Source organism: Phocoena sinus, chromosome 15 (genome assembly GCF_008692025.1).
Source record: "Phocoena sinus isolate mPhoSin1 chromosome 15, mPhoSin1.pri, whole genome shotgun sequence".
In the NCBI taxonomy this organism is placed as follows: Eukaryota; Metazoa; Chordata; class Mammalia; order Artiodactyla; family Phocoenidae; genus Phocoena; species Phocoena sinus.
In genome coordinates, this window is record NC_045777.1 from 25,464,086 (window position 1) to 25,480,837 (window position 16,752).

At 46.0% G+C, this 16,752-nt stretch overlaps 1 protein-coding gene across 2 annotated transcripts in view; it reads right to left on the bottom strand.

The window, feature by feature from the left end:
* Positions 1-1,306: 1,306 nt before the first annotated feature.
* Positions 1,307-16,752, bottom strand: part of CBFA2T2 (CBFA2/RUNX1 partner transcriptional co-repressor 2) — a 165,341-nt gene continuing 149,895 nt past the window's right edge. The window contains exons 9-11 of one of the 2 annotated variants that reach the window (XM_032606438.1): positions 13,943-14,011; positions 10,862-11,052; positions 1,307-6,020 (exon numbers count right to left, since the gene is read on the bottom strand). In XM_032606438.1, coding sequence (XP_032462329.1) covers positions 5,721-6,020; positions 10,862-11,052; positions 13,943-14,011 — 560 coding nt within the window. In that variant the 3' untranslated portion in view covers positions 1,307-5,720. The remainder of the gene's footprint in view (positions 6,021-10,861; positions 11,053-13,942; positions 14,012-16,752) is intronic. The other variant, XM_032606439.1, reaches the window with a different exon arrangement.

The window sequence follows — 16,752 nt, forward strand, 5'->3', positions numbered from 1 at the left end:
TGACAGTCACAAGGCTTGAGATCCTGTAATTGCTGAGTGGTGGACTGCAGCGCCGGGCAGCTGTTGAGAAAAACTGGCAGTTGGCACCATCTGCACGAAACAGCTAAACCCACACCTTGCCTTCTAGGGCCAAGGCCAAGGTCATCCTCCTCCCTACCCTAAGATCTAGTAACCAACCCTTCCCTTTGCATTTTGGGGGCCTGCGAAGCAGATGGTGCCAGCAAGCCTCTGGCGCAAGGCTGCTCAGAAGTAGTTCTAGGGCTGAGGCCAGAGGTGGGCATTCGGGTGACAGGAGTGAGGCTGGGGCCAGGTCCTTGGGAAGTGAGGCCTCAGGTCACTGGTTAGGAAACTGGACTGATAACCCAAGACTTCATATGTACAGGTACACACAGGTGTGCCTGCAGCAACCTGTGTTATGTCACAGCTGGTCAGACCACCTCAGAGCCATGCAAGTACTACTTAGGTCCTGTCGGAGGAACAGCAAGCTGGTGGGCTTTCAAGGAAAGCAGTTTGAACACAGGTTTCAAGGACCCAAGAAATGTTCAGTTCTAGAAATCCCACTTTGGAAAATTATCCCAAAGAAATAAATCATGCTAAGGAAGATGTTCACTTCAGTATGTTAGGGAAAATTTGAAAGCCATCCAACTGCCCAACAGGAGGTGAAGAGTTAAATTATGGCCTTGAGGGAATTCCCTGGCCGTCCAGTGGTTAGGACTCTGGGATTTCACTGCTGAGGCCCCGGGTTCAATCCCTGGTTGGGGAACTAAGATCCCACAAGCTGCATGGCACAGCAAAACAACAGAAAATTATGGCCTTGATTAAATCACACAACCATTAAGCAAATAAATGAGAAGGCAACAGTGAGCTTATGATTTAGCCTCAGTATAAAAAGGAAATGAATGAATATTCCCAAGTCCAGGTATGTTAAAAACGTTTAAGGAAATAACATAAGAGTTATTAGAAAAAAGTACCTACAGATCCACTACTCTATTTTTCAAACTTTCTGTGGTTGTATTTTCCTCATTAAAAGATCACTTAATGGTGAAGAGCTAACAAGGAGTTGGGAGTTATCTGTAGCTGTTGTTGGCACTTGGCTTCCCAGAGGTCCAGAAGCTGGAACCGCCTTCTTAGCAGTACCTCCTGCGTTCATTCCGCTGGGTGCTCTCAAGCCATAGCAAGAACCAGTGGAGCCCCACCCCATCTCTGAAGATCGAGGAACAAGGCAGAGGGGACGCAGAAGCCTGCCGGCAGGATGTCTTACAGAACTACACGCACCACCTTCCCTCCTAGTGCCATTCCAGCTTGAGTCAGAAAAGGAATATAGCCTTTTTATTGACTACTTTAAGTAGAACAAACTAAATACATATTTAACAGTTTTGGTTCATTTGTACAGTACATTAAATAAGTTATGCACAGAGTTAAGTAACAAAAGTTCCTATCAGAGTAGAATGACAAAGCACAGAAAAACCGAATCTATCGCATCCCGTGGGTGGTTTCACATTCATCATCCCCCTTAAAAAACCACGCTTGGAAGCTTAGTTTTTAATTTATTTACATTATTGGCTTTCTTTTATGGACGGAGCTTTTGTAGCCTCGTCAGGAACTTCGAAAGCCTCTTAGCCAAACGGCACTTTCAGCCATTCGCCTAATGCTTATTGCTGCTTCTCTCTTGCCAACTCCAATGCCGGGACGGTGCTGTCCCTGCCAGCTGCCAGCTGCGCATGTCCTATTTGGTATAAGGATCAATGAGTGCACACTGGGCAGCTGTGAGTCTAACCAGATGGGGTAGCAGGGGAAGCTCCATCTCTGGGGCTGTGGAGGCAAAGGGTGGATGCAAGGTCCGCCCTCAGGCCTCAGCCTTCTCCCGGCTCATGATGGAAAAGGTCGCCTGCACCATCATCTTTGGAATTGAGCATGTCAACGCACGTGGGCAAAGAGGCAGGTAGTCAACATTTTGGTTTCACAATAACTACAGAGTTGGAAGGGCCCTATTCAACAGCTCACCCTGTACAACACCCCACTCCACCCCAGGCAGGACTCCTTCCTGACAGCTGGCCGGCTGGCCCATGCTGGAACAGTCCTGGTCTCTCTAGCTTTTCTTACGTTTGGTTCAAACCTGCCACCACCTAGTTCTCTGTAAATAGCTTTAAAAAAAAAAAAAAAAAAATCTAAGAAACTTGGCTTGGTCTATTGACCTGGGAGCCTGGAAACCAGTGCTGAAGAAAGCCTCCAAGATGAGTTCTATTTTAAATGATTTACTCAATCCATAATCCCATCTACAATTTCCAAGACAAACAGCCACCTGGTCATTATTTATGCTTTCATCCCGCAGAACTCACGACCACACAATTCCAATTGTATTGTTGAAACTTCAAGCCCACTTGCTGAGATTTCTTCTGGAACTACCCATAACAAAGTCTACCCTTTGCAAGCAGGTGACAGCACTGGGGATCAATTTGACTTTGGGACAAGGCTGTACAAAGTAAAGTGTAGATTTTCTGTCTAGAAGCTGAGGATGCTCATGTTGACACCAAGAAGCGAGGAGCTCCTGGTGGACCAACTGGCCCAGATGTACAGAGGTCATCCACACTGCAGAGGGCCCGCTGCAGCCGATGCCAGGCATGGACCCATGCTGGGGAGATGGGTCTTGTTTCCAGTCTTAGATCCACTGAGAGACATACATGACTCAGTACTAAGAGAAGATGCACTTGCTGTGACCTCAGGGTCGCATGACTGTGTCTGAGCAGATCTGCTTGAGCCCCATCCCGGGGGCTGCAAGGATGCTCCCAAGTGGAGTGCTCACAGCTCAGGAGGAGGGCTGCCTATTCCTGAGCAGGTAGAACTAACCTGAGTCTGTTTTCACCACTGGATGGAGTCAGGCCTGGTGCAGGCAGTGTGGCCCCAAAGGATGATTGAAATTCTGAGGATCCAGCCCTCAAGCTTCCCTCAGAACATTTAAAGACAGCTCCCATGTTGGCCACTTCTGGTCTTCTCTGGCTCCTGCAACCTCTCCTCACCGGGGAGAGGATAATGATGTCCCATCACGTGTCACATCTGCTTTTGGCTTCTAGGATAATATTGAAGAGCCTATGACTACCCTGACAATACCTTCAGTACCACCACTATGTCTTTTTTTGTCCCCTCAAACTATAAAGGTTGATCCTCTAAGCGGTCTATTATTTTAAATCTAATTAAATGAAAGGGGGAAGCCTGAATCTGCACCCTCAACCTGGCAGCTGGAGTGGTTATCAGCAGACACGGAAACCAAGTGGGAACCCGGACTCACCCCTGCCCTCCAGTCCCCTCACTCCATCCCAAGACAGGGTCCCTTCTCCTCCTAACCAGAGAGCTGGAGAATTTCAGAAGAGTGGGAGGTGGAGAAAGGGGTTGTTTACATTTAAATAGGAAGTCTTGGACAGATGCCCTAGCAACCTATGTGTGAAACTGACCAAAATTAATACAGCAAAAGGCCTGAGATCTGAACTGTAGTGTGGAACACTGTCTAAGTTTTCAGCTTGGCCTCTGGGTAGCACATGAGCAAAGCCGTTTAGAATAGCATTACAAACATTCTGAAAATTAAGCTGTCATTGGAACCACACTCCACAAAAGTCAGCTAGGACCTACCTGCACACTAACCCTAACCCTTACCTGTGGAGCTTGACATCGAGCCCTGACGAACAGTATTCGGTTGGTTTTGGCTCTTTATTCCAACCCGAAAAAACCTTAGCTACCCTGGCTAGTCCTGTGGCCACTGAAGACTTAAAGAACATGCCTAGGTGTTCATCCAACTTGCCAATGAAAAAAGGAGCTGAGGACAGACCCAGTGGGCACCACGAGACACCCTCTTGCTGCAACAGGTTTATAGGCTCAGTGACCTCCTCTCAGGGGACATCCTATGTCTCAGGGAAATGTAGGCAACTCCTGTCTGGGGTTCTGATTTCATCTCTGTTAGTCAGGACACCCCAACTGCTACAGCTTAAGGAGTTCCACAGTAAAGTAACTATTCTGCTATTCTTTCTCTGGGGATGTCTTACTTTATGTAGCGGAAATCCAGGTATTCTAAAGGTGACTTGCTCTGAGTTTCTTTTAAGACAGAAAATCCTTGGGTAAGGTAAATTAGGGACTTAAAGTTCTTAAAGTAAGATACACCTATATGTAAGGACAATGTTACCTATGCTGGTACCTTACGGAGAGCTTTCAATTCACTCTGGCCAATGCACAGAAATTGGCCATCTAAAGCTGAGCTTTCCAGGGCCAGCGGGACCTTGCCGCAAGAGGGCGCTGAAGGCTTGGAGGTGGAGTCGGGGAGGGTCAGAGTCCTTGGGCTCCCAATAAAACTTGAATGACAGGGAAGAAGAACGTGTGTGGCAGTTCCTAACGTTTTAAAGGGACTATAGGTGATGTCATGTTCGGAGAGCTAGGTAAGCAGCTGGAAAACTCCCTGAAGACAGGAAGAAGAATCGGTCAGGCTCTCTCAAATGGTTGTCACATTTCACAGAACTTTTCTTAGCTCAAAGAGGGCAGGTACCAACAAAACAAGAGAAGGGAAACAGATTGTATGCCCAATAATAAATTGATATAGGACATAATGACAAGGTTTGAAGAATTCCTTCAGGTCCAAAAGGGTTGCTCAGAAGTGACCAGGCCTTGACTGGTGAGGCAAGTCGTAACCACACCACATCGCATCCTGTGGGTCAACTACGGCTTCAGAGGTGCCAAATAGAGACCACGGGAAGAAGATCCACGCAGTGATCTGGACATGCGTGGTCTGAGATAAAAGGACACAGAACAAGACAACTGTGCAAAGAGCCAAGTGGTGACAAAAGGTTCTGCATTTCCAATAGATGATCCATTCAATAATGTGATATTAGTTTGGCAAACATGCTCAGAGGGAACAGACTATCCACAATTGAGTCTCATTCTCCCTCAGACCAATCCATGCGCTGAAAACTGTTTTCTGCATAAGCAAAATCAAATAAGAGAAAAAAAAAATGGGTCCCAAACTAAAACAGCCAGCCAGGTTAGAAAATCTTGTCCAAAATAATCTGTGATGCTTGGTGAAGTTTTATTTTTTATTATGGGTGCTTTTACTGAAATGGTGACTTCTTTCCTGTGGTTTCTGAGAATCTTAAGTCTGAACAGCAGGGTCGAGGAGGGAGTCCTGAGTGCTGCTTTTGGCCTGCCCAAGTCCCCACGGGACCAATCAGTGGCACCTGCTGAGGGTGGGCTCAAGGAGCTGTTAGGGGGAAGGGGAACTCCCTTTGGGAGAGAGGCCTCCTCCCGGCTTGCTATCAGTCTCCAGGTCTCTGCCATGGGAGGACGATGGAGTAGGGGACAGCACATGGGTGAGCTGCCTCCAGCCTGGCAGGGTTCATTCGACAGTCTGCTGCCTCACGAGGCAGGGAGGGGAGCTGGCGGGCTACACAGAAAAGTGGCTGGCCATCCCAGCTTCAGCTGGAAGAGGAACAAACCAGGAAGCCATGGAGGAGGCAGCTCCAGCCAGCCGCCTGTGCGCACGTGACTTCCCCCAAGGACACAGACGGGAAACTGGGGCAAGTGTGTGAAGAGGCTGGGGAGCAGTGTTTGCCGGGGCTTGAAGTCTTCCTGCCTCCACTTCTCTTGAGGATGACCCGACAGCTACTTGCACTGGTTCAAGCAGCCAACCTCCTGTGCAGAGTCTGTCGTGCTGTGAGGTCATCAGGGGGAAGCGAGTCTGGGGCTCAGAGCCCGCTGGTGTCAATGGCTGTCACAGAGGCAGGTGTTGAGGAGCGCGAGGTGGTTGCCGAGGTCTTGTCCAGGGCTGGACTTGGCACGCTGCAGTCGGCAGACCGGGCTGAGGAGCCCCTCCCTCCAGGAAGCAGTGGCCGGCTCTGGCTGTGGGGACTCTGGCCATGCAGGTTCTGGCCACAGAGGCGGTGGTGGCGCTCCCAATCCTTATGCTGGCAGAAAGAGCCGCAGTATCGTGCGATATTGCAGCCGCTGCAGGTCTCACTGGCTTTGCGGCCACAGTTCCAGCAGTTCTGCAAGACACAGGCATCCGTTAGCTGCTAGGGTCCTGGGGGGCAGGCTTGTCATAACTTGTCACCTGCACTGTAAAACAGCAGGTGGGGCTGTACGGGGAGAGAGTGGACTTTGGAGCCGCGCACACCTGTGCTTGCCCTGCCTCTACTGTTATCTGCGTTCTGAGTTTCCTTCATCTGTACAACAGGAAAACTACCTATCCTGGGCTGATGGGACAGTGAGATGAGGGGTATGTGAAGACATTGTAGGGCAGCTGGAAGTCCTGCTAAAGGCATCAACTCATTGTTTTGACTCACATTTTAATCCTCAACAGCCAAACCAAATTCTGTCCCAGGGTTCCCCCATCATAGCTATCTATTCCAAGACCACACAGGTGCTTAGACAGTTTTCTTCCTTGCCCTTCCCAATGGAGAAATGACCTCTGTTGTTGTGTTCACTGACAACACCTGATCTTTAAAAAAGTCACCTGCCAGAGGACCTGGGTGAGTGACCAGGAGGGTGGGAAGCTGTGCTACTCTCTCTGTGTTCATTCTCCTTTCAGTGATGTATCTCATCAGAGGTGGGCTGAGGATCATGGGAATATTTCTGGCCTGTTTGTAGGAGCCCCCTGCAATACCTTAGAACCTAAGGCCCTGAGGTCTACATCAGGGAGTTTTCCTACTATTCTTTTACTTTCCTAGAGGAAAGCTCCCAGCACCTGCCCCTTGGTACTCTCCTCCCTGTAGGCTCCTGTGAGGACTTCACTAGTGACACATGAGTGTTCTGCACTTGAGGTCTCCATGACCCACTTATAAGAGAAAAGCCTTATGGCATTGGTCAGGTGAAGCTATCAGGAAAACAAGGCTTTCTTCTTAGGTGTCAGGAAGGACTTGATCAGTCAGCCAGCTGCCCTCTCCCCTGCAAGTTCTCCAGAATGGCAGAAGCCAATCACGAAGCCTGGCCTGACACTCAGAGAAGACAGATACTGTTCCCAATGAAATCAGAACACTTGCGCAAGTGCAAAACAACTGATAAGGGCCAAGAAGGACCTGAGGCCACCTTGCCCACCTCTTGCATTGTACAGGTGGGACACTGAGGGCCAGCAGGCAGGGACTTGTCTGAGGTTATAAAATGATCATGTGGTTATGCAAAGCCTGGAACCGGGACCGCCTGCCTCCAGTATACCCAACGTACAAGTTTAGTTTCAAAAAGCCTTAGAAAGGACTGCAGATTCCCTTCTAACACAACACGCTTCTCAGGAAATACACTCTAAGGACCGCCCCAACCTTGCCATCACCAACACTGGAGGACCAAGACGGGACAGAAGTAATTCTGAGGATCATTAAAGATCCCCCAGCAAACTGCATTCCAGAGAATTTCATACTTTGGAGCCTGATAGGCTGACTCCAAACAATGCTTTGGTAGAACATTATTGCTTGTGGGGAAGAACTCAGTTGCCTTCATGGGGCTGCTGTGGAAACATTGGCCTCTACTCCCTCTGTCCAAGCCTGCAAGAACATCTCAAACTGGGGCACAGTATTAAACCAATGGTGCTTCCACCTTGGCCACTGTTACATTTAAAATATTTATTACATGATTGATGGGATACAATAAAACAAGATTAACAGCCTCCCACAGAGGTGGGATCATAGAAATGCAGGAACAATGTGGTTAGGGTCAGAGAAGCCAGGGTGAAAAGGACACTTTACATTCCCTGTCTCTGTGGCTTTTCCCTGATTTCACCAAAAGCCATTTTGCCAAGAAACATGACAAAAGGTTTATTATGGTAGTCACCCTTCAAATCAGCATTTGTCAAAGCTGGAGCAATGCATGTGGCCAAAAAGGGCTTTGTAATTAATGGGTAAGGTTATGAACCTTCTGAGTTACTGGCCAAGGAAGTCAGAGATGGGATTCCAGAATTTCCTTTGTCAAGCATGGGCCATCAGTCTATGCCAGTTATTACTCAAAGTGGCCCAGGGAACACCTGTATCAGAATGACCCGGGGCTTGTCAAAATCCTTGGGACCCATCCCAGAGCTCCCTGACCTTATTTCAAACCTGGTCTAAAGGAGAAATGATTCCTATCTTATGGTCAACTGCTAGCCCATTATGTTTGCCAGGAAATACAGGCTGGGGACAGAAGGGGACCTCTCACTTCATCCCTCTACCTGAGGCATTCCAGGGGAGATGCTTCAGTCTGGCCTCAAAGGAGGCAGCTGTTCTGCAAGAGCAAGAGCTGCCACAGCTTACACACCTATGTCGTAAACAACGTAACAAAATCCCTTCTGTCTAAACAGCGCATTGCAGTTTAAAAACATTTCCACAGGGGCTTCCCTGGTGGCGCAGTGGTTGAGAATCCGCCTGCCAGTGCAGGGGACACAGGTTCGATCCCTGGACCAGGAAGATCCCACATGTCACAGAGCAACTAGGCCCGTGCACCACAACTACTAAGCCTGTGCTCTGGAGCCCACGAGCCACAACTACTGAGCCCGCGTGCCGCAACTACTGTAGCCTGCGTGCCTACAGCCCGTGCTCCGCAACGAGAGAAGCCACCGCAATGGGAAGCCCATGCACTGCCAGAAAGAGTAGCCCCTGCTTGCCGCAACTAGCGTAAGCGCACGCAGCAATGAAGACCCAACACAGCCAAAAATAAATAAATAAAATAAATAAATTGATTAAAAAAAAAAACAACAAAACCACTTCCACAACCATGATCTAATTATATCTTCCTAAAAAGTGTAAGACCAGCAGGACAGGGGCTGCTACACACCCACTATACAGAGAAGGAGACTGACTCCTGAAGGGTATGCTGCCAGTGTGAGGGGAACTGGGACTAGCACTTAGGGCTCCTGGGCTCCTTCCGCTATACCAAACCACCTCTCACAGGATGGATGAAAAACTCCAGGGATACCTCTAGATGTCAAGTAGAACTTTCTGAATGAAATGGAAGGAAATCAGCTCTCCTGGTCCAACACAAAATTACTCAGAGCTTAGGCTCTGCTATCCTGCCCCTGTTTTGGAAGGAAGTTTGCTGGGATGGATGCTGGTGTGTGCCTCACCTGTAAGCCTCTTTGTGCATTGCTTAAAATTCTAGCTCCTTTAAAGCACAATGCTATAAATGGAGAGCTGGGATTCAAACCATGCAATCCAGATCCAGAACTCATACTCTTAGCCAAAATGTTACATTCTTTCTTCGCAGAAACACATAGTTAAAGATAAACATAGATATAAAAGTAGATAAATATGGACAAATATAGGTATTGATACGGATGGCTATAGATAAGGAATTAAATACACAACAGAAAAAAGTAGGAGGGGAGAAGGAAAAGGGGAGAGTTAAAGGAAATATTTTCTCACAATTCAGTTGCGAGTGCTACAATAAGGACTTTTCCCACATCCTCTGTGACTGTCAACATGATATTTAGGCATTTTCATCTTCACATTGCCATGCTTAACACTGTAATACTGAAAAAGATCGTTTAAAGAGGATGAGAAAATAAAATTTCTGTCATTTAAAAAACAAACCGGGGGATTCCCTGGTGGCGCAGTGGTTGGGAGTCTGCCTGCCGATGCAGGGGACACGGTTTCGAGCCCTGGTCTGGGAGGATCCCACATGCCGCGGAGCGGCTAGCCCCGTGAGCCACGGTTACTGAGCCTGCGCATCTGGAGCCTGTGCTCTGCAACAGGAGAGGCCACGACAGTGAGAGGCCTGCGCACCGCGTTGAGGAGTGGCCCCCACTTGCCGCAACTAGAGAAAGCCCTCGCACAGAAACGAAGAGCCAACACAGCCATAAATAAATAAATAAATAAAAATTAAAAAAAAAACAAACAAAAAAAAAACAAACCGGGCTTCCCTGGTGGTGCAGTGGTTGAGAGTCCGCCTGCCGATGCAGGGGACACGGGTTCGTGCCCCGGTCCGGGAAGATCCCACATGCCGCGGAGCAGCTGCACCCGTGAGCCATGGCCGCTGAGCCTGCGCGTCAGGAGCCTGTGCTCCGCAACAGGAGAGGCCACAACAGTGAGAGGCCCACGTACCGCAAAAAAAAACAAACAAAAAAAACAAACCAACAAAAAAAATCTCAGTTCTTTATAACTTCAAGAGAATATCCCAAAGACTAAATGGGCTCTACCTACTTACAGAAACAGGCTTGTTTCAGGACTTAAAGTTTGTCTTAAAGCTGAAAAGTGACTAAAATGAAAGTTACAGAAAAAGCTCATTACATTCGAAAGGACTGTTATGATGTTTTTGTCACATGCCTTTTCTTTTCAGTTTGCTTTCCTAACTATGGTACAAGAGTGTCCTGTATAGAAGCATCACCACATCCTGGGGCCGTAGGCAGTCAGGCAGGCCTGCCCGATCTGTCACTTCAATCCATGAAAGGACTATCCTTTCTGTAAACAGATCTGATGCTACAGGACCCTGCATCTCCTTTCCACTCTGGCTTCAACGATGTGGGATTATTACATCAAATTCCCTGAGCCCCAGTCTCCTCATTTGTAAAACTGGACTCCAACAACACCCACACCTCACAGAATCACTGTGAGGACCACAAAGACCACATACACACTTCGCTCTGTACCTGGCACACAGCAGGCCCACTCAGGCAGTGGTGGTCCTCGTGGTCACGCAAGTCCGCAAACTGTCTTTAGGGTGAGTTTTCAAAACTTAAACCAATATAATGAGCCAATATACAAGAATATAATAATTGAGAAACAAACCTCTCTGGTACTGAATAAAAATCATAATCATCTAGCTCAAGAGCGGACTGTTGGCCCTTACTACCCAGCACTTGAGAGGGAAGCAGTGGGCTTGGTCACTCCAGCCGCCCCAGCCCCAGCCCGCAGCCCAATAGTGCTCTGACCTCCGTCGACTCTTCTTGCTCGTTTATGACGAGAAAGGCGTCCTCTGCGGCCTGCCGTTTGACATCCGCTATTGTCTGCTCCATCCGAGCTCTCTCGGTAGCAATCACTTCAAAGGCTTTTTGCTCTGCCTCAGCAACGGCTTTCTGTACTTCTGACATGGCCTGAATTTTCACCTTATTCACAGCTTCTTCTAGAAGAAAGTGACAGTAAAATCAACTGGCCGAGAAATCTTTCCCCTCCCACTCCACATCATTTCTAAGAAGGGACAGAGGTGAAACCTGACGACTTTTCTAAAAATACACAGGGTTGAACTTATGACATAGCATTCACTTTTATTCTTATCCTCACTTGTCCATTCATGCTAGGGGCTGGGGAGACCTCAGTGACTAAGATGTATCTATATTCTCACAACTGTGATCAAGTATAAAGGCGGCTGAGGTGCCAAGATACATGTCAGCATAAGAGACAACAGTTCCAAGGGGAAAAGTGGTCACAGCTCTATAAGTGGCAGAGGAGGATCAGGAAAACGTGTCTTGGTTGAGATGGTTAGGTGGAAATGAACTTTTAGAAAGTCTTGCATTCCCCGCTAAGGAATTTGGCCCTTCTTCTAAAGCAAATGTGAAACCCTAAAGGGTTCTATGCACGGAGAAAAGACTGAAGACAGAGATACCAACTGAGAGGTTGGGGCAATAATCCGGCTGATAAAAAGAGACTCTGAATTTAGGCAGAAGCAAGTGGCACAGAAAAGGGGATGAGATAGAATGAGCTGGTACATCTAAGGGTCTGGAGGTGGAGGTAAAGGCGAAGAATGGAACTGCTACGCAATGAAACAGACAGTAAGCGAAATGCTGATGTGAAGGCAAGTGAGAAGGTTGAGGTGCATCCAGGTACAAATGACCAGGAGGCAGTTAGGTATGTGAGACTGAACTCAGTAGAGAAATGTTGCCTGAAGATACAGTTCTGGGCTGCTAGGTGCCCTGGGCCTCCAAAGCCCTGTCCAGTTGCCATCACCCCACTTGATTCCTGATCAGTTCCTCCCAGCACCACTGCCCTGCTTGGTTTCATAGGATGTACACTCCAAATGACATATGCTATGCATTTGAGCTTCAGTCCTAAGTCCCAGTGTGAATGACCTCCCTTCTGAGTCCACAAAACTGGACAACTCAGAAGCCTAAGGAAACCCCCTTACTGCTTGGCTCTTGCACATGGCCTAGGCTCAAAAGAGGTCTAGACAACAGTGTTGCCATCCTAGAACTTTCCATCATATCGCTCCAGCCAAGAAAAGCAAGTTCTCACCCTAAAGGCCAAGGATGATGCAGAGCTGATCAGACACTGACTCCACTCCTTTACTCTTGGTGTCCACGCAGGTCCACTGTGGCCCGCCACAGCTACCTTTCATAGACCTCTTTTAATTTACCAGGTAGATGTTGAGTGTCTCTTATTGAGCCAACATAAAAATGCTCCTAAGTGTATTTTACCTTCTCAGTTTAAAGATGAATCAGTAAGAATCATAGTTTGGAAATCTACCTTGCTGAAGGTCATCTAAGGTCACAGATGGCACTGTCACAGAACAAGCACTCAAATTTAGCTGGCCCACGCCAAAGTTAGGCTCTTAACCGTAGTTAACCAAAGGTTACCTCTCAAGTAGAAAATCACTAGTTATCAAAGAGATCTTGCGCATGGTAATTTTTCACTCTACCTTTACAATTACTAACTTCATTTCCCACAATTCTACTTCTTGGTAGTATAATATACACATCCCCATTTCCAACTGCAGAGATTTTTCCGAGGCGCTATGTAGTTTCCCAAATTATTTTTAATGGTAAGATAATATTCTGTTGTGGTGCCATACTATAAAATTCATATAACCATTCACGGATATGTGGGCATTTCCTGGGTTGCCTCTCCCTTGCTCCAAGAATACACTAAAAACAGTGTCTTTTTACATACTGCTGCCTTTTTAACAATTTGCATGCCTAAATCTGGATCATTCCCTTTTATTATTATTTTTTTAATTTATTTTTTTTTTTTGGCCGTGCCGTGTGGCATGCAGGATCTTAGTTCCCCAACCCATGATCAAACCCGTGCCCCTGCTGCAGTAGAAGCTTAACTTAACCACTGGACCACCAAGGAAGTCCCTGGATCATTCCCTTTTAAGATTCAAAAGCATGCCAGTGAAAAATGATTTCAAAATTTCCATGTGTTCATGGCTGGTAACACTTAATAATTGCATATATAAATCTCTGATGAATTATTTAGTGTCATTAACAGGGTCCTCTAAAATTTTGTCAGTAATTAGGTGTTAAAGACTTTGGGGGATAATTGGTCAGGGTTGCATTACCTTGTACTTTCCTGATTGTCAGTGAGAATAAACATTTTGCAATATGGTTAATTTGTTTTTCTCATGAGGTGTGTGTTCCTATCTTTTGGCCATCTGTTTATATTATGGTCTTGATATCAACTGGTATAAACTTTTTTGTAGAAATAAATTTTATCTTAGGAAGAAAACAAAAAAACTGTATATTGGACTACAAAAATTTCACTGAGAAAGGGAGGCAAGAAGGAAAAGAAGGCTAGTATTGGATAAGGTAATATTAGGGATATGAGGTTAGTGCAATCCCCTGTCTTAACAAGCAGTTCCTACCCTCCCTTATTCTTGTAGAAAATGACACCTACCAAGAATAGTCGTGATGCAGCTAGAGACAGTGAAGATGAAAGGAAGAGCAGAATAAATCAAATGTGGGAGCGTGAGAACACAGTGACAGGAACAGGCAGAAACGAATTAAGCTATACACCCAGAAACAGAGCATATAAATAGGGAAGGAAGAGTCGGTTACTTAACACCTCCCAGTAGAAGGGGGTGATAAGGACTTGGATGGATTGTAGGGAGTCATTCCAAATTCTTAATCAGCAAGTAACATGACAGGCAGTCCAGAAGGTGGGACAAGCTGAAGGGGGAGAGGCAGGAGCCTAGAGCTCTTTGAAGAGGAAGTTGTGAGAAAACCACCTTTCCCCCAAGTATGTGCTCTACACTCATATAAATTAGTGAGTACATGTGACCTATAAGCAGACAGACATACCAGTTTTTTTCCAAAACTCCACAGGTACATATCCTGTTCCTGGCCTACTGTTGAATTCCCGCTGAGAATCTACAGAAGAGAGAGAAACAACATAGGGTCAGAAGCTGTCTATAATTGGCATGTTTTACTGTTGTGAAAAACTTATCAGATCTCTCATTCACCATGTAGAAAGATTCAAACATATACATTCATTTACTGGAAAAAATGTTCTGACAAGGAATAAAATCAGATTATAAACAGTACACTTAACTTTTAGATGCTCAACATTGCTAATCATCAGAGAAATGCAAACCAAAACCAGAATATCACCTCAAACCTGTCAGAATGGTTGTCATCAAAAAGACTACAAATAACAAACATTGGTGAGGGTGTGGAGAAAAGGAAGCCCTCGTACACTGTTGGAAGGAATGTAAGTTGGTGCAGACATTGTAGGAAACAGTATGGTCGTTCCTCAATAAACTAAAAACACAACTACCATATGATCCAGCTATTCTACACCTGGGTATATATCTGAAGAAAACGAATACTCTAAATTGAAAAGATACATGCACCCCAATGTTCATAGCAGCAGTATTTACAATAGCCAAGATATGGAAGTAAACTAAGTGTCCATCAACATATAAATGGATAAAGATGTGGTACATACACACACAGGAATACTACTCAACCATAAAAAAGGATGAAATTTTGCCATTTGCAACAATGTGGACGGACCTGGATGGTACTGTGCTTAGTGAAACAAGTCAGACAAAGAAAGACAAATGCTGTATGTTATCACTTATATGTGGAATCTAAAAAATAAAACAAACTAGTCAATATAACCAAGAAGAAACAGACTCACAGATATAAAGAACAAACTAACGGTTACCAGTAGGGATAGGGAAGGCAGGGAGGGGCAAAACAGGAGTAGGGGATTAAAAAGTACAAACTATTATGTATAAAGTAAATAAACTACAAGGATGTATTAACCAACACAGGGAATACAGCCAATATTTTATAATAACTATAAATGGAGGGCTTCCCTGGTGGTGCAGTGGTTGAGAGTCCGCCTGCCGATGCAGGGGACACAGATTCATGCCCCGGTCCGGGAAGATCCCACATGCCGCGGAGCGGCTGGGCCCGTGAGCCATGGCCGCTGAGCCTGCGTGTCCGGAGCCTGTGCTCCGCAACAGGAGAGGCCACAACAGTGAGAGGCCCGCGTAATGCAAGAAAAAACAAACAAAAAACCAAGTAGTTTTTGGAGTGATTTTGGTCCACACTGAGTAGCTCACTTGTTTAGGATATTATGATTTCCTTCTACAATGCATGCAACAAATGTACTAAAAGAGAAATAAACAACGAAATAAAAATACTAAATATGTATAATATGCATAAATAAAGATACTGAAAGATACTGTTTAAGTCAGACAGATTGACAGTGCCCTGAGAAACCTGAGAGGAGGAAACCCTATGATCCATGAAGAGGTAAACCTGTAGTGACAATATAATTTATCATCCCAATTGTCCTCATTTTCGAGAGCAAGAGAGGTGCTGGTAATAGTTATGACAGAACGATAGCCATAGTCACCCTAGCTAAACCCTCAATGCAAAGCAATGTTTCTAAACAACACCAGCAAGACCTGTAGTCCTGGCTGGAGAAGAGACGATTCAGGACCACGTTCACTCTGCACTCTACACCCTCTCACTTGCAGAGCTTCGATGCAAGGTTTGTGATTTGGGTGGTGAACTTCGGGTACGTTTCTGTGAGCTGTGACAGGGAGTATTTGTGAAGGTTCAGATGGTGAGAGATACCTGAGAATTAGCTTGAGATTCCTTTTAAAAGAATTGTACTATAAGTATTTGATGTCCTGCTGTGCTGGATATTCCACACAATGTTGCTAAATCTATGGTTGGCTCAAGAGTCACCTCTGTGGGTAGGGTCGGGGAGAGGAATCCCTTAGTTACCAATGTCTTTGCCTCAATTTTTTTGGTAGTCTTTTTGAGACTAATGGCTGTCTTCTGTGGAACATGCTAGGTTTGCCATAAGAGGAGTCATTCTCCCTGGGGAAAACTGGGAGCTTGAAGTGGGTGGGTGGGGAAAGAATCTGATCACAGATGGCCCCTCATTTAGTCATGCCTTTGGATAGGGTGCCTTTTCAGTTACTAGGTCAATGTGAGGGAACATTTTTGGGGGAATAGCTGTGGTGTCCTGGATGTATCCTGGATTGAGAGCTCAACGATTGTTCATATCTCTGCTGCTTCAGGGTAGGAAAAGGCAGGAAGGCACAATCCAGCTTGGTACAGTAAAACTTTTCATTTTTTTGTCCAGACAGAGGTTAATAAATGGTAATCTCCTAGATAGGGAATGGGGAAAAGGGGATGGAAGCTGAGGTGAAGCTTTTTAGGGCTACTGTGAGGAATGAATGTGATGTACATGAGAGCCCCAAGTACATTCAGCCAGGCTGAATTTAACATCCAAACATTCTTTGATAATCACTCAGCACTTATATATAGAGTTGAAAACAGAACAAAATGACAAACATTCTCATTCTATGTGGGGAAGACAGTATTTCTTGAACATGCTAAATACTGAGTCCTTGACATATTTTTTATAATTACCAAGGTCTTTCTAATTCCACAATATAGTACCATCTTCCTTTTAAAGTAAAATATTAAAAGTCTCAAAAATAAAAAAATAACAACAAAAAAGATATATAAAAAGCCTCCCTTGGGCTTCCCTGGTGGCACAGTGGTTGAGTCTGCCTGCCGATGCAGGGGACACGGGTTCGTGCCCTGGTCCGGGAAGATCCCACACGCTGCGGAGCAGCTGG